The sequence below is a fragment of the Brachionichthys hirsutus genome, unplaced genomic scaffold (genome assembly GCF_040956055.1).
Source record: "Brachionichthys hirsutus isolate HB-005 unplaced genomic scaffold, CSIRO-AGI_Bhir_v1 contig_176, whole genome shotgun sequence".
NCBI classification, from domain to species: domain Eukaryota; kingdom Metazoa; phylum Chordata; class Actinopteri; order Lophiiformes; family Brachionichthyidae; genus Brachionichthys; species Brachionichthys hirsutus.
Window position 1 is genome coordinate 79616 of NW_027180392.1, and position 18838 is coordinate 98453.

Below are 18838 nucleotides of genomic sequence, written 5' to 3' on the forward strand. Positions count from 1 at the left end.
TGTTGTGTATTAATAAGGTTAATGTCAGATGCATTATTATTTGTATACAGAAGCATCTAATGTGGTGATGTGTGACATCTTTATGTTTCTCCTTTAATAAATCCTTTAAAGAACAAGCTAAAACAGGCAGTCAGTATGATCAGTGGGTTTAATGTCCAGTCCTTTATTCTAACTGTGTTCGTGGTTTTTGATCTAACCTGTCTTGTTAGATGTCGATCATTCATAAAATCTCACTATTCATTTGCTCTCCTCCCTCCCAGGTAGGAATATTCCTTTCTTTATATGTGTTTTCATGGAAACCAAATATATGGAGGTTGATCCTGCTGAGTTCAGCTGAACTCATTCTCTTTTTTTTTTTGCTGTTGCGTTGTGTACAGTATCCACTGCATATGTGTACTTTCGCATGCCTGGTGAAGGGCACGCTGGAGGGTAATGGGAGGGGAATGAAACGTTTCTGTTCAGCTACTGTTGAATCGTGGTCTCCTCAAAAGCACCTCGTTGGTGATATGTGAACAAATATTTATGTTGTTAGCAAATATGCATTTTATTGTGTATGATTCAGGTGCATAAATATATGATCTGCACATCCGTGTTTATACGTAGCTCAGAAATGATTGGACAGCCGCACCGCTGTGTGTCACTCAAAGTAATTTATTGCAAGTTTTCTCTTTAAGTAGTTGATTTACCACTTTACCACAATTCCTTATCAATAAAATACTGATGTCCAGCACCGATAGTCCCTCTTCTGAACTTCACCACCAGGGGCCGGCATACTTAAAAAGGAAAAACAGCAGCGCTAACTTGTTTGTCCTTCACACACCTGCTGGGATTACGCATTTCCCCACGTTATCCTGAGCCTTCAGCCGTTTTCAAATTAATATATCATTGCCCATCCATGCAGCAATGGATGGACGGACGTACATGTCTTACACCTAATAAAAATTCATTGGCAACACAAGTATATCGATCAATAATCAACTGAGATATTGAAGAACACATTTTGAAGCTCCATTTCACTGTTAATGAACCAAAGGAAGAATCAAAGTGATCCAAAATCCAGGATCTCTTCTGGGTCATCACCAAAATGTAATCGTCGGTTCCTGGTAAAATTCACAACATTTCCTAAAAGATTTCATTAAGATATATATGTAATATATATATATGCATTTTGAGTTATCTTGCTAAAAGACAGACAGACAGACAGACATTGACAACTCCTGATGTTCCACCAATCTGAACGACGACATCCAGATCATCCGGTTTGGAGGTTGATAATGTTTTCTGTCACATTGCACCACAGCCCATATTTAACTGTGATTAAAATGTATAAGAAGACCTAAACAGCTGTTCCAGGAATTTGTTCTGACAGCCTGGAAACTATTTTCCTATTGTTGCTACACAATGGTGTCGTTCTGTGATGCTCCTCTGTAAAAAAAACAAAAACACAAAAAAAACTACCACCTCATTTTAGAAATGCATTTGCTGCCAGAGACAGTTTCTCTCATCCTCCGTCCATCCATCCGTCCATCCATCCGTGACGTCATCGCGCGCGCCCAGGTGTGGCGACGCTGAAAACGCGGAAGTGTGTGTGTTGTCAGCGGCAGCGCGAGCCAGGCACGATGTCAAACAACGACGACATCCGATACTGTCACAAATTCTCCTACGTTCTCCTCAAATTCCTGCTTTTCTTCTACGCCATTGTCTTTTGGGTGAGTCGCGTATACTTGTTCTGAGAAGGAGCGCTCGCTTTGCTCGCACCGACGGCCCTGCTGAGATGTGGTGGACGGGGATGTGTGCTAGGCGGTGCGTCTGTGCTCGGCCTCCGCGGAGCAACGACAAGCACGTTATTACTATTTTATTAGAAAGCGGCGCACCCCTCCGCCGGAGTTTAGGCAGGTGTTGAACGCGTAAAGCGTAAAGTAGTGCGGGTGCAGGCTGAGACCCGAATCAACCTGCTGTGTCCGCCACACCTTCCTCTGCGCCCTTTACCTGCCTGCACTCACCTGTTGGAGCCTTGCAGGCTAAACAGGGAGGTGTATAAAGATAAAAACAGCATATGTTATTTTTATTATTATTATTTTTTTTTACCTCTGCTAGACTTAATTTCCCAGGTTTGTTTACTCATTTGTCTGCTGACAAGGTATGTGGAAAGACTGTCAACACTTTGTAATTAGCTATCATCATGAAAACTAATCATTCAGATCTGCCTTTATTGGAAAATCCTGATTTCCATAATGGCATCTTTTAACAAATTAGTTAAACATTATTTTTCTTGAAGAGCTACCACACTAATAATGTTTCCAGTGTGTTTCGCATCAGGTTTTATTGCCCCCCCGACTTTCATCATGACTTCACAAAAGCTCAACTCGTATTTTTGTAAAGCTTGTTGGGCATATGGCAGGAAAATAAAAAGTAAAACTCTGGAGTGAACCTGGATGAAGGTGTGGAGTGAGGATTTCTATTCCTACTAGGAGTGTAACGGTACGCTAAAATGTCATTTCGGTTCGGTTTCTTGAGGTGCTCGGTTCAGGTAATTTTCAAGTCCAAAAAAGGCCGAAAAAAACTACTTAAAATGCTTTTATTTTTACAAATGCAAACAATAGAACTTGTATAAATGAATAAAAGTGACACATTTGGGTGATATTTCAAATAAATTAGACTGAGTTTTTTTTCAATACTATTGTATTGTAACATTTTTTAAATCTTAATAAAATTATATACAAGTTAAAACTAAACTTTGAATCAGACGAAACAGACGTAAATTATATTCACTTTACCCCTACAGCTTGTTGATTCAGTCGCGTTAGAGTCATTCTCAAGAATGTGGTTTAGCTCAGCACGATGCAGTCACATATAGAGAGCAGTTTAGATCCTGTTGTTGCATCTTCCCGGGAATGTTGAATGCGGAATGCAAACAATCTGCATTATATGTGCTGTTTTATTAAAAGCAAAAGCGATTCTCAAATGTTTACCGATGCTGGATAGATTTATTGTACCGCAGGACAGGATGTCCGTGTCCCGGAGATCAGCCGCTGAGGCTGCAAATAGTCAAAAGAAATGTCAAATCTCAGATGAACAATGGCGAGGAGAGGATTAGTAATTTCCTGATGACTGCAGGAAGCAATTTTGCCGTACAAGAACAATGACTTGAGAGGTTTTGCAGCTGACAATCGCAAAGCAAAAATCAAAGCATTAAAAGTTCCAGCAAGATGATTATCCCAAATGTCATGTGTAATTTTAAAAGTCATCCCGAGATGAATTAGGAGCGTGTGTCGCATTTCATGCAAATGCAAAGTTTGCGTTCAAATGACAGGGCTAGTTGGAAAGTCACATTTAGTGTGATGCTATTGACTCGCTAAAATTCCTGAGCATCCATGGTTCCATTTGTGTTGTTCTCTGTGGGAAAGTTTTCAGTCCTCGACATTCCAGAAACTCTTTACTGGCATTGTATTTCTAGCAAATTAACAAACGGCTGCCGGTTCCTTGTGAGTTTAATTACAGTTACAGTTCTACATTGAATTCTCATGAATGATTTTTTATATATATATATATATGTAGCCTGATGTCTTTTGCATTTCAGCAGTGTCGGTCTGCCTTCACAGCAGGAAGTAAGTCAAGCGCACACCAGCCCTGCAAAGTTTGAATAAAGTTTAATATGATATATAAAAAGCAACTTAACCTTGGTGTGATGCGCTGACACTGTCACTAAGTGCACGCTGGTAAACACAGCACTGCCTGTGTTATTGTATCATCTCAACTATTAAGATCTGTTGATGTGAGCAAATTAGATTTTTGTGCTCTTAATAAAGACGAGGACAAGCGATCGTCTTTACAAAGAAATCTGAGGGTTGCTACTTTTATTGCTCCGAGTGCCCTCCTTTTGACGGAATGTAAGTTTCGAGGGGGGGCGGGGGGGGGAGGAGCAACGACCATCATCTCATGGTACGACGCAATAACAGACTGCGAGCAGGGACTTGTAAGGAGAGGACGGCTTGGACATCTTATAAACAGTTTGTGGAACCTCAGAAGGCGCAGAGGGCTGCTAGAACAAAACCATCCTTTCATTTCTTCCCTTCTTCATCCTCTTCTCTGATGTGGTTTCTGTCTTCATTTGGCCTGGTGTCAGCTGCCCCCCCCCCCCCCCCCCCCCCACCACCACCCTGCAAAGGTTAGGTGGTCATAGTTAATGGATGGATGAAGGCAGGTCGTGAGGAGGGAGACTGTAATTAGCAACGAAGCTGCCAAAGATGAAGCGTTTCCAAATGAAACGTGCTGTGATCAAACTCTTTAGTGTGTGTGTGTGTGTGTGTGTGTGTGTGTGTGTGTGTGTGTGTGTGTGTGTGTGAGAGTGTGTGTGTTCAGTTCGATGCAAAACACTTTAGATGCACGAGGGAATTCACGCGGTTTATAGTCTGCCATTCTGGCAGGCAGGGGCATGAAGGCGATCGTTCTTATTCCTGGATGAGATTCATTAACACCTATAAGGCTCATATGAATTACTTTACCTGCAGACAAAATGCCTTTCCCATTGAGGAACACAGCGGCAGCTCGACTGCTTTCGTTTTGTGATTCTCAAGTTGTGCTGACAGGATCCAGTGTTAATGGATGCGCTGCGTTCCTCGTCACACAACGTCCAGCTTCTGTTCCTCTGACAAACCCCTCAGTCACCAATGTAGAGTAACAGAATGTCAAGACGGGGGTTTAACTTGTTTGGGTGGGAGGTGTATGTACGGATTTGGATAATGTAACCGTCACTCCATGCCTCAGATAGGGCAGTTTTCCTGAGGGAAGTATGGAGCGTCGCCTACAAAGTTCACCGTGGAACAGAACGCAGCTTCAACCTGCTGTTGCCATGCTACTTTTAGCCTATTAGCTCACAGCACAAGACATTGACATAGTTTATCATCTGTGTTGACACTTTGACCTTTATTGTGTCATTGTGGAGCCTCGTTTGGGATCTCGTGAATCGACTCATCCAAAGTTCTTTGTGTTTCCAGCTGATCGGAGCCTTTATCTTGGCCATTGGCATCTATGCTGAGGTGGAGAGGCAACGCTACAAGACGCTGGAGGGGGTGTTCTTGGCCCCAGCCATAATCCTGATCGTTCTGGGGATTGTAATGTTCATTGTGTCATTGATTGGAGTCCTGGCTTCATTGAGGGATAATCTAACCCTTCTGAAGGTGGTGAGTGCTTGCTGGGATTCTTAGGATGTGTGTATCAATGTGCAATTTAGCCTTTGTTTTCTGTAATGAGATCCTCTTGGAACATTTGCATTTGTTTACGCTGTTGTTTTACAGCACCTGGATAAAATTCTGCCTCCGAATGAATGAGTCGATGTTACCGGCCATTTATTCAAGATGCACTTTTAATATAGAGCAAAGAGTTCCGATCAGACAGAACAATAGTTTAGTGATTCTTATAGAATTAGAAGACAAATATGGAGAATTTAATCAAACATTTTTAGGGAACACATTGGAATACTTGAAAATTTCAAATTTCAACCCTGGAGTGTTTTTCTTTTGAAATAGATTCCGTTTTTATGAGGCATTGTGAGCTTGTACTCATTCACACCTAAAAAGTGAACATATTCAAAGAAAAGGTGATTGAATTGAAGAATTTAAGACACCCAGTTGGACAAAGGAAGAATAAAAACAGGCGAGCTCTTATGGCAATGCACATGCCCAGCCGAGGAATGATTGGGACGCTTGTGCTCCAGTGACACACGTGGATTTAATGCATGCATTGTATTTAGCAATACAATTGAATGTAGCCTTTGGTGCCAGAGATATTGATTACCGTACACATTATCTGTGTGCAAACCTTTTTGGAGATATAGATTTCCGACTGTGATGAAAACCCTGCACGGATCGTATTTAAGTTTGCTGCTGACTTTATGAAGACGGGTGGATGATGTCTCTTCCTCTTCACTGTGTGTTTGGTCTAAGTTCATGTACACCCTGGCTATATGTCTGATCCTGGAGCTGCTGGGAGGAGTACTGGCACTGGTGTTCCGCAGCCAGGTGAGTCCTCCAACACATTGATCAGGAGTCATTAAACAGACGGCATGGGGACGTTTTTCAGTGAAGTCCTTCATCCTGCTAGAGATAAAGCGATGCCAGAGACGATGATTTCCTCACCCTAAATGCTTGCCCCTTGAATTTTAAATTGGATTGGTGTCATTATCCATTTGATATTTATTTAAAGAAACATTATTTGTTTAATAAAGGTTTTCTGCAGGATCAAGCTCAGCAGCCTTTGATGATGCATCAAATCGGACACCAAACTGATTCAGCATAGATTCAGCTACATTTGATGATCGGTATTTGTCATGTGGGAGAAGTGGATTTTCAGTGACTCATCTGGAATATTACTCTAATATCTGTCGAAGCATTGGAGGCATCATCCATTCAAAAGTTGGAAAATCTTAATTTTCCCAATCTCAAAATTATTCACATTTAAAAGAAAAAAAAATAACTGTCCATTAGGCCCATAAACGTCCACTCAAGATGAGAAAGCACAAAGACAAGGAACATGAATCCATGTTACACGGATGTGAACTCATTCCTCTTCCTCCCCAGACGCCACCATTGGACACTGCAATGCACACAACAGAGGAGAGGGGGAAAAAATGTCGCTTGTCTTTTTGTGATGCTTATATTTCCATCTCATTTGCATAATAATCATGTTACAACTGGTGATGCATGAAATATTAAAGCGCCTCACATTATTAGAGGAAAAGTCAACAGTGTAGGAACTTAAAGAAATGATGGTGTTTTCATGTCGACAATTTTGGTGCTAATGTAGTCAGGCACTGATTTATGACGAAAACCATATTTGTGCGATAAGGACTGTTTACTGCTCAGATACTCGTTCTATCAGTCTGGGGAACGGGATCAATGCATCTATTTACCTAATCTCATAATAATGAGCAACATTTTCATATAATGTGAGGCATTTGAATGCATTTGAATGTTTGTCAAAAGAAAATCTAAATTATATTCAATATTGTTTGATTTCAAAGATAAACGGAGATTAAAAACAATATTTGTCCACAGTATGAGCATACATTAGATTGTGTTAATGATAACTTTAATCAAATATAATCACTTTTATATTATAGCTGTCTCATTTACATTTAGATTGAAAAGACATGTTGGCACAAAAGGAAATGTGTTCATTATAAAAAGCCTTCAGTTTCTTGTTTGTATAAATAGATGAAGATGGATTCTTCTTTTTGGGGTTATACCATGTTTTACGTGAGCTTGCAGGAAGATGTTCGGTGAGGTTCCCTTGTCTTAAAGGGTAATGAGAAAAGAAATTATTTTCTCATTTCATTATCCTTCAATAAAAAGAGGGAAGCGTTGAGTCTAATGTAACTGTGAATAAGACAAATGTACAAATAAAGTACCGGTAAATCAAGTGCCCTCTATTACTTACAGACGGTGGAATTGCTGAACAAGAACATCCGAAGAGGAATAACGAACTACTACGACGACCTGGACTTCAAAAACATCATGGACTTTGTGCAGAAGAAGGTGCGGTGAAGCCACTGATCATTCCTGTGACGTCTGAATACTGATGGGTGTCAGTATTCAGACGTCTTATAAACGGACTGCTGTACACAACGCACCTGTTGGCATCACAGGTGGCCTCCAAAACAATCAGAAGAGTGCCGTGTCATCGCGGCACACAGCCGGAAGCCACAGATCTCATTATCGACTTTTGTCAAGCACATGGGGTTGTCATATCTGGGGGCAGTAGACTGATCACAATTTGAAATGAAACGAATGATTGATGGAAGAGAAGGACAAGCCCGTCTGTCTGCAGGCTGCAAGCCTCACGCCTTTCTGAACGGATAATAAGATTGGCGGCTCAAATTGAGTTTCATATTGGGATTTGGCAATTAACAAACTGAGGCTGAAACACCTGATCCAGATGAGACGTTTCATTGTGGAGATTTTATCATCTTGAATCTAATAGTCTGAACATCCAGGTGGGAATTGTTGCTTCTTTTCAGAGATTTGATCAATTTCATAGAAATATTTAACATTTTTCAAATAATTTACAGAATACTAAAAAATGTCAGTTTTTCATGTACATATAACTGAACGCTAAGGCGCAGTATTCACCTATTTTAAATATATTTTAACAAAAAATGCACGTGCACAGCATTATAAATGTGACATGTATTTTCAGTGGGTTATGTTCTTGAAACTTGGCCAACTCAGGATCACATACGTTCCAGATAGACGCCAGCCTGATTAGTTCAACTAAATTACACATCTACTCCTACAGCAACGTCTTTGGAAGGGTTGTAGGGTTGTGTCACTGGAGTGAGGTCACTCCAGTGACACAACCCGTCGCTCTTTCATGTGACTTTTTCCAGGTTCCACCTTTCCAAGATAGATAACGATTTATACTCAAAGTCCCCTTCAGTTTAATTGGACCCTTTTGGAATGAGGCACGCTTGTTGGGGTGGAGAGGGGCTCTCGCCGTCGATGAGACACCTTGAGCTGATTAATCCTCCCGTCGTGTTTGCCAGTTGAGACCTGTCCAAAACGACCGACTCTCCTGCTGGAACATTTGCCACTGCTGAGGGTTACTGCTACCACTACTAATATTTTGTGTCTCTGTATTTTTATACATTTTGTGACACACACAGCATGTTGTCTATGAATCTAAACAAGGCTGCTGATGGTACTTTAGTATTAGTATTTGGATACACACACAAACTCGGACAACATGTCAGCGTTACCTGATTAATTATTTCAAACGGAAACACTTCTGTGTTTGATGTGATGTTTATTTTGATCTTTACATGACGGCTGTTTTATTTTACTATTAACAGCTTTCCAGGCTAATTAAAGCAGCAACACTATTCTGAACACAATAAGACAGACATGCTGTCGAGCCATTCGCTTTAGCTCGCAGCATTTACCGGTACGACAGTATTTTAATCACTTCTCCTTCTTTTATAACTTTTTTAACTATTCCCACCCTACTTAAAAAAAGCAGATTGCTCTGTACATCAAATGGGGTTAAAAGTTAAATCTATTTGACAACCGTTCTTTAAAAATATCACATCGTATTTAATATGAACAGTCAGTAGTGGCGGATGCGTAGAATTCAGAAACACCTTCATGCTTGATGACCTGAAAAGTGACCAGACGTGGGACTTGTGCCACTTTCTCCCTCAGGTTGTCACTGTGCTGTCATGTCTTTCTTTCATCGTTCCAGTCACCCGTTTTTCCATAAACCGAGCTCGGCATCAATTTCAGATCATTTCACTGATTAAAAAAATTGCAGACAGACCTCAAACTGCTTCAGGGATGAGTTGATCACAAAGAGACCTGCCTACTTTACTGCGTGAAAAGTGGCAGGACACAAATTACAACCTGTCGCAGTCGATGGCGATGTGACAAGCACCGTTAATTTTACGCAGTAATTGGCCAAGTTTGTTTAATTTATGACTGGAGTTTTGGTCTTAACAACTCGCCTGTAAGCTTTTCCAAGTTTAAAAAAAGTGTAGCTTTCAATCAAATCCGGTATATAAAAAAAAAAACACAGAATCAGAGACAATGTCAATGTGGAGACAAAACAACACTTTCTGTCTATTGGGGCACAATAGCTGTCAACAACACAGGGAGCCCACATACAAATGTCTAAACCAAAATGTGTTTGATGACGAAGAAATTAATATACAGCATGAAGATGTAGTCGGTAGTGCGGCCTCCGATTTGAATCGAGTCGACTCGACTTGTAGGAAAAACAAGCGAGCATTTCAAACCTTTTAAACGCTAACCGCTAAGCGTTCATGAACGCTCCGTCTCGATACTGATTCACCGATGAGTGTAATGACGATGGCAGGGAGATCATGATTTTGCAGCACCTCATTTGAACAGTCAGCTGGCCGCTTTGCCACCCAGTTAGTCACTCGGTCTGCCAGCGAGCAGCTGGTCATCAGTCAGGGAGCCACAGAGGAATGGAAGAAAAGCCATGAAACTGTAGTTATATTGAATTAAGTCTGTTATATTTGATTAAAACTTTAACAAGCGGATTATAATGTCCTCTAGTCTGATGAGGAATGTCTGAGAGGACGGAGGGGCGTCCATCTCCATGGTCTCGCTGCTGTTGTCAAGTCTTTTGCCCGTGAGGTTGCTCTGTTGAGAACGCTACATCCCCTGAACTGAAATCAGCAAAATGATATGTTGTGCTTCCTGTTTTTCTTTTTTACTTCTATCTAACAGTTCTCTACATGAATCGCATCACCATTGCTTTCCCTTCCAGTGACACGTGTTTAGGGTCGTACCCAGGTCCTGAACAAACTCCGCTCTGGTCCGTCAGTCGAGCCAATGATGAGAGAGTAACTTCCTGGCAGACTGGCATCGTGTTAGGATATTCATTACATTGCTTCGGAAAGAGCAGCCTCATTTTTCTTTATTTATTCATCTTTGTTGTTTATTTGTTGTCTTATATATCTATTGGTGTCTGACCCTGTCATCTATTCTTTTTTATTGTCTTCTCAAATGACTTTTTCACTGTGAATAGAGTATTTATGCTCTCTGAGGCAGCTGGGCAGCCGATATCTGGGGACCTTTGGGTAATGTTTTTTAGTGCTGTGAATTAGTGCAGTAAAATTGGTTAATTTAAAGCACCGAGTCGGATGGTCTACTCGCACACAATCTGGATGGTATTTTTCCTCTTAAACCTCGAGGACACAACATCCATTAGTTCTTTAGAACTTTCAGACAGTGCAGTTTTTCACTCTGCATCAGTCCACGTCAGAGGAGCTCCAGCTGAGAATATTCAGTCATGTTTTTTGCCTTAAATTCCATTTTATATAACTTCATGGTTTAATGATATTTGAAATTGTATGTCACTGGAAACTCGTTTAAAAAACGTTTTAGCTGCATTTTGAGGAGGAAGGCGGGAAAAGGATAATAAATGAATGAAAGATATGGCAGGGAACATGAGCCGAGCTGCCTTGACCGAAAAATATCATTAAGCCTTCAAGTTCCATCTGTTATTCAGAGCACAGCGTCTGATTAGATAAGGTTCTGCTCCAACTCTATCTCGAACTGACTTTCTTTGCCTTGTACACATCTTGTACGTCGTAATCAGATTTAGCCACCCGGAGACGTGTTTCAAGCTGGCAGCAGTTATGACAAATAAATGAGGACATCTCAAAACGGAACAACAAATAACCTGCAACAAAATTAATTAAAATTGGGAAGTCCAATATCCCTCAGGCCTGGCCCTGATGTTTGCTGTAGCGCCATCATGAGGATAAGAATATCAAAGTCAAAGAAGTTGGGGACGAGAAGCAGTGTCGATTCGGCTTGACTCAAGAGCTCAGAGCCTTAACCAATAACAATTCACTTCCTTTAACGTAACCAAGCAAATTCATTTCCTACATAGAAAAAACAAAATTATTCAGGGCTTGAGTGAAATAGAGGGCAATAACAGAAAAATGGGTTGACGTGACTCTTTGGATGCGTTTCTGAGATAACGCTGCTGCTCTGGTGTGCTGGTGGAGTGTTTTTATTTTTACAAAGATGATATTATATTCACTGGACTTGTACTGTGCTGTTTTTGTCATTTCTGCTGTCGCCTCTCTTCTGACCTCTCCCCTATCTTTGACAGTTTCAATGCTGCGGCGGTAAAGAGTATAAAGACTGGTCGGTGAACATGTACCACAACTGTTCTGCTCCTGGCCCGCTGGCATGTGGGGTCCCTTACACCTGCTGCATCATCACCAGGGTAGGTATCACTGCTGCTGCCGTTTTCTTTTTGCACGCTCCTGCAAAAACGTACAGTTGACACTCAAATCACTTCCAGCCGAGTGCTTGAGGAAAAATATTGTGAAACGATCCTTTTGAATTTGAAGCTCGGCATTTTTACGATCAAGAATCAACCCCTTCCAAGCCGGTATGTTTTTATGGGTCTGACCCAATGACTACAGTCAAATGTGAAACTTACGGAAGTTGATCAGGCAATTCATTTGCAATATACCGTTAGCCAGCAATGCTATGTTTATATTTTGAACTCAAAAAAAGTCTAATTATATCGTGGTTATTATCTTTACCATAGAGCGTAACATGCTGTTTTAATGTATGCTAAATGATCTGGATATCCTTTGGCTAGAAAGCCACCTGCTCACAGGTGCCGCTTCTATTTCTGCTAGTTATAGGTGTCACTCGGAAAAGCGAAACTCCCATCAGGATTATTTATACGTTGGAGGAACTTTGCCTGAAGTGCCAGAACAGTGAAAGCATGTAATCATTCCCGGCTCTCTATATTTATGAGTCTGTGAAGCCCTGAACACACACACACACACACACACACACACGTGTGTGTCATGTGATTGAAATAATGGCCACTAGTGTGGAGTTATGTCTGAACAGCATCTCACCATTGTTGCGTTAATTATGCCTTTGCTGTGCTTGACAAACTCACAAAACGGCGATCCTTAAGTTAAACACCCACATCCAAGCGTTTACAATAAAAAAAGAAAACAATACAAATTAATTTTTTGATCATTCAAAAAAATCAGTGTTTGATCCTCAGTTTAATGTCGAGTTAAACTCGTGAAAGTTCTCTTACTGTGAAACACTTACTGTGAAACCGAAATGTCCCGTGTTTCCTCTCGTTAATATTTGATGCCATTGGTTTCGTACATTCTGGTCTGCATAAACTCTCAAACTCACTTAGAGTTCATCCCAAAGGCAACAACACAATGAGGGGCAGATCTGAAATGGACTGAATGTCCACTACCTATAATGTACACGGAATACCCTGCATTGTGGTGACTGCACATAAAACGTTGTCTTGATTCTTGAAGGCGTTCGCAGGGATCTTCTTCTTAATATGCACTGTTTTTAAATTGATTTCCTTTTCTCTGCTTCCCTATACGCTTCAGCCTAATGAAGTAGCCAATACTTTGTGTGGGTACAAAGCGTTGGAGAAAGAGGTAAGAGTTTAAAGACTGTTGTCTCTTTAACCTCAAGTGCTTGTTGTTAGTTTCATATGAATCGTGCTGGTTTTTGCCTGCAAAGAAAGCTTGTAATGGCCATATAATGATCTTTGGAGGAAGTCAGCATAAAAACCTTTCAGTCATGAGGTGTGATTTATTCCTGAATGTCAACATGAATAACTCTAATGAGATTAAAACTTTATAAACTGCTCTGTGACTGTAACCACTAAGTGAAACTGGAGCTAACGAGTACGATGTCTTTCATAGCGACTGGACTTGATAGATACGATCCACATCAGAGGCTGCACTGACGCGTTCTTCATCTGGCTGATGGACAACTACAAGATTATGGCAGCAATACTATTAGGGATCCTGCTGCCTCAGGTACACACACACACACACACAGTGTGTGCTGCACTAAGACCAAACGTAGAGCCTGCTATGCTATCCTCCTGCACCAAGGCAAGAAACAAAAATATGTCAAATGTAAATGTTGTAGGAGTCTAGCAGGATTACAGAAGAACTGCTGGATGAAAATATGAAAATTATGAAAATAAATCTGAAAGTGCGTCTGGGTCGGACTTGGATCCCATCAAAATTTGAGAGCAATCCGGGTCTGGATACAAAAAAATAACAATGATCTGTATTTTCCCATTTACTTATAATTGAGGCTTAAAAAAAATGATATCTTTTAAAATATGCATTCAGTTCACTCACCAAAAATCACATTCATAAAGGGGTCCGATATGCACTATCATGAAATATGTCTTCTGGATCTGATCCGGAATGAGGTCAGGAAAAAGAACCATTGTTAGAGGACATCATCAACTGCTGCCTCTCTCTCTCTCTCTCTCTCCCCAGTTTTTTGGTGTGGTAGTCAGCTGGCTGTACATCACTCGCGTCGAAGACGCCATCAGTGAGTACAGTCACTACAGGGACAGACTACTGAACTCAAACGAACACGAAAGAGCAGCCAAGACTCACGGCCGTGTGTCCAAATGGTTCAACTGTATGCCAGACATCGACTGATGAAGCCAAAAAGCCGTTTCGCTCCAGTCAATCCAGGTGGCGCCGCTGTGGAAACACTTCTGAACTGCCGGTTTAGTCTGTGTGCTCAACTGAGGAAAAACTTTGTTGTTTTTTGTTAGAATTGGATCGACATCCAGACTACTGGGAAATTCAAGTGTTAACACACTGCATTTCGTCTCAGGGATAAACACAGAAACCAACGCAACCACTTATGTGTCTGATTTTATCTGACATAAATTTCGTCAAATCTTCATCACGGCCTCGGTCTAAAGCACTGAACATTTTTATGCTGTTTTATGTATTCATTGTTTTCCTCTATGAACTAAATAAACCATTACTGTACTTGACTCCCCTATTCAATTACAGGTGTTTACAAAAAGAAGTCATTCTAATGATGCTCATACATTTCATTCAGAGGCGCCTTTCAAGAGACTCAAATCCCCTACGAAGACAAGTACAGGAACAAAAACACGTGGCGGGCGGGGCCAGGGTGGGATCCCATGGTGGTCGGCAGGCTAGAGGCACAATGAGATTGATGGATGAGGCTGTTCTGAGCATTCTGGTGGGAGCATTGATGTGGCGGAGGTCGGAGCATACTCCACATCAACTGGTCCCCAGGTGGCAGGCTTCAGGTGGGTCATGCCGTTGTTCCTGGTAATATGTGGCCTTGGGCGCTTCTTGCTTGGTGGGGCGCTCTCAAAACCGCATCCAGTGACAATCATTCACACAAACACAAAACTATTTTTGTTTGCGTTACACAAACTACTCGAACTTCCAAAATGAATAAAAGGGTGCATTTTTTAAAAAGTCATCCACGTGAGTTTGAGATCATGAGTTCTTCTGCCGCTGCGTCATGTGAAGCATCACTGACCAAACGCTCCATGTCTGTTTCCTCTTCTGCTTTTTTTCTGTGAGAAATGTCTCACCCAGTTTGTCTATTGTTTTTTTTTTTATCTTGGCCGGATGAAGACAAAAAGGATTTTACTCTCTTTTCATCAAAGACTCCTCTCCTGGCTTTCTCCGTCCACTTCTCCAGCAACTCCCCTCTTAGCGAGGTACTAGGGATAGAACAGGATGGGATGTTTTGATTTTAATTTTGATTTATGATTATAATTGATGTTTTTATTAAGTGTAACTGCTTTCCCCAGCTTATTGCTTTTTACTTCTAAATCAAGCCTATAATAAAATTACAAAATCTTAACTCTCCCTTTGACTTCTTCCGTGACTTAAAAATAGAGCTTACGCCAGAATAACATCTAAAAGGTTCTAAAGGCTATGTTATGTCCTTGAATAGTTCCACTGACTAAAATAGAATAAGATGCTGTCCTAGAAGTATGAATTATCCAGATTTCTGAATAAAAACCCGAGTACCAAGTTGCACCAAACCCAAAGAAGCAGTTCATGTAACTGACCCGATCAGCACGCACGTAGTTTTAAAAAGTAGTTGGGTCTCCTCGAGGATCACGGTGCCGCGGAGGTTAGCAGGGCGGAGGTCAGATAACAACTTAGTGACTAGAATTGGGCTAATACCATATTGGGACCTAAAGTAGTTATGTCGTTTTAAATTGTCCCTGTTGGGGCATGGGTCAGAGTTTAGAAGCTGAATTTATATGCTGTATTATGTCTCTGCCTGAATAATAAATTGATGTGAAACCTTTCATTAAACTAGCCTCAGAGAGAGATTTCAAAATAAAACGAGAACAGGTAGCAGACTTCTATCCCGTTATCAGAGTCAATAAAGAGAGAGATTGTGTGTTTGACCCACCCTTGTTACACGAATTGAATCATGCTGCTCGTACTATCATCATACTAATTTGCATACATGTATGTGTGGATGTGCGTGCATGTGTGTGTGAGGACAGGAGATTGCTGACTGGTATTACCAGTGGCTCGTTAGTGCAGTTCCTGCAGTGTTATTTATCACGTTTTCTACACCTCCAGGCGGCCATTAGACCCACTAAGCTGGTAAACACCCACGCACACTCGTGCACACACACACACACACACACACACACACACACACACAATACTGTCTCCTCCTGCCCTTTCTACCTCTATTAATGGAATGCGTGTAGAAAGTTAATGGTCCTGGCACAGCTAATAAATAGTTGAATTAAAAACATGCTCTGCTCTACAATGCCATTTAACTCGAATCAAACCGGAGGCTGAAGACACAGCTTAGCTCAGCTCAGCTCGTAGAACAGAACCAGAAGGGAACATGACGGAGCAGAACAGAAAAATGTGACTCAAACGTGAACCATCCAGCAATTTTTCCTAACAATCAAACTGACAAACAAACAAATGCCGTCAAAAACATAACCTTGGTGGTAACTTTGTTTTGAATCTATATCTATGGTAGCTCTGACATTGATGGATCTGTCCTGCAAAACATCAAGCATGCATCAGGTCCATGTTGCATGAGACATTGCATGCTACCACATCTCCTCTTTGGTTGTGTTTTAATTGCTCAGATTGATGATGACAACAATAATATGTAAGTGCAAAACAAGACATGAATTCCCATCTCATTCATTCAGGTCGCATGGGTATGTACTGTATCCGATCTCAGGCCACATGTAAAAGTGAGTAAAATCGGATTTGAAGTTTTTTTTCTTTGTTTCACACAGCCCTGAAAAGATTTTATTTGTGCCACATATACACAAAAAAAAAAATTGAATTGAGTCACTTCAACCTGGTGATGTGAACAAATCTGCTCTGTGCGTCCCTCTTGTCTAAATCCTTACCCATTCTGAAAACGCACTTTGTCCTCACAAACATGCACACACTCCAAGATTTGAAAATAATGGGCAATAAGACTCTACACAAGATTTCATTAAGGTCCCGCTGCCAGAGGGAGCAATGAAAGCACCTCCTCACATGATCACCAGAGAAGCAGCCGTGTAATGGAAAGAAAACGACTGATGAGGTTTCTTTGGGGATCCGTCTACTTTACAGCAGCTGGGAAACATGATCAACACGGGCATTCTGACCTTCAGTAAGACCTGGAGGTGGGATTCTAATTGTCTTTTTAATATCTGTTCAGACCTGTATGCTAGTTCGAGTTGAGCTCTCTCTCTCTCTCTCTCTCTCATTGGCTGGTTTGAGGCTGCTGAACAGAATTGATCCATTTCAGTGTTCGTACCATACCAGATACTCTCACATGAATGTGCACTGGCTTCACATCCAAATGCCCCCCCCCCCCCCCTCCCACTTGTGACTTGATTCAGGGTGTTAGTTTAAATTAGCACAACGGCATATTTACTGTTTTAGCTCTATAGTTTCATGCTCATAAGATAGAAATAAAAATAGCAGGAGGATGTTGTCATGATTATACCCATCAGGCTGCAGTCTATATTTTCCTGGGAGGCATCTTCCAAACTTTGTGTGAATGGCTCGTTGGTCTCGGCTCGGGTATAATTTTTGCGTAGGGTGCATGAGGTGCCAGGTTCAAATCCCTCAGAAATGCATATCATAATGTATTGTTTACATATTTTTCAAAAGTCAATCAGAACTTGTTTTTTTTATTTGAGATTGGAGGACCAACATCAATGCTAAAGACTGAAGCTGAATAATAGACCACAAATGAATGAATAAAAAAAAAAAAAATAGCATCACGGGCTACAAAGAAGACTGAAGTAAAGCTTTCATGGAGATTAACAGGCCTGCCATGTTAAATCAAAATGACACTGAAATGAATAGCATGAAATCAGCAAAGTGTTTGAGAAGATGGCTCCAAGCCGTTTTACTGGTTGATTACAGTCATTGATGGGTTTCCCTGGATATCTGCTGTCATCTCCTGGTCGCACTCTGCAAATACAAAATTACTCTTAAGAAGAAACAAACGTAGGCAATATGTATAATATAAAATATAACAGCCCTAAAATTGCCAGATTTTAGACAAACTGCAGCAAAAAATATCCAAATATGAAAACCAGCAAACCACCTTTGAAATATCCTGCATGAGTTGTTGTTGTTGTTGTTGCTGCTTGTGCCTCTGGACTTGTTTCAGTATTTTGTTTCATGGCAGTGGGCAACAGCAAAATCTTATCATGCAGTCAATCAGGGTCCCCCAACCTGAACTAATGTGAAATGAAGATTGACTTTTGTGAGGATAACCAGGCCCACGTGGTTGAAAGAAGAACTGTGGACCTCTCTAGACTCAAATGAAGTCTCACTCTGGTGAAAAAACGCACAGAGGTAGTGTTTGTAGGAGGCGGTTCAAGGGAATAGGAAACATGAACGTGCATGCAAATATCCACACAGCGGTGAAACCTCACAGCTGCACCAACTACAGTAAAAGCTTTATCGAGAAAGCTAATCTTATCAAACACACACAAATAAAAAGAAATAAATCAAAGCATTACAGTCTGTCTCAAGGCGAGCAATCCTCGGAAACACAATCAAGTTCTGACACTGAGGACTTTACTGTAACATTGAACATTTTATTGATGTGCTGACAAAATATTAATTTTACATTTTAGATATATTTATCATGCATCCCTTTGAAAGGCTTTTACTCAAAATCTTGACTTTCCAACAAGAGTGTTAGAATTTTTTTTTTTTCATCTTATGCTTGACTTATAAAATAAGAACAAAGTCCATTATTGCTCCATCGTGAATCAGTGGCAGAAGAAGAAGAAAGGTGTAATAAACTTTCAGTTGCAGTTTGGTCAGTTAATAATTACTCAGCATTAAGGTGCAGCAGAGTTCAACGAAGGGTATTTACACCAGATATACTCTTTACACAGACATTGTTACACATCCAGAAACCTACCTGAGGTAATTATAAACACTATTTATAAATCCTAGCTATTTTGAAGCTGCAATGATAGATTA

The 18838-nt window shown here is 40.8% G+C and overlaps 1 protein-coding gene across 1 annotated transcript; it reads left to right on the forward strand.

The window, feature by feature from the left end:
* Nucleotides 1–1619: 1619 nt before the first annotated feature.
* LOC137914521 (tetraspanin-15-like) lies at nucleotides 1620–14343 on the forward strand. Its single transcript, XM_068758062.1, has 8 exons — nucleotides 1620–1709; nucleotides 4998–5183; nucleotides 5946–6020; nucleotides 7440–7535; nucleotides 11644–11760; nucleotides 12920–12970; nucleotides 13241–13357; nucleotides 13835–14343. Exons 1-8 carry the CDS (start codon nucleotides 1620–1622, stop codon nucleotides 14000–14002), a joined length of 900 nt encoding a protein of 299 aa, XP_068614163.1. The 3' UTR covers nucleotides 14003–14343.
* Nucleotides 14344–18838: the final 4495 nt, after the last annotated feature.

Bases quoted from the DNA above. Each gene is read 5' to 3' on its own strand.
- LOC137914521 (XM_068758062.1), top strand. From the start codon at position 1,620: ATGTCAAACAACGACGACATCCGATACTGTCACAAATTCTCCTACGTT. The intron at 6,021-7,439 runs GTGAGTCCTCCA...TATTACTTACAG, and splicing joins CACTGGTGTTCCGCAGCCAG to ACGGTGGAATTGCTGAACAA. The intron at 7,536-11,643 runs GTGCGGTGAAGC...TATCTTTGACAG, and splicing joins TGGACTTTGTGCAGAAGAAG to TTTCAATGCTGCGGCGGTAA.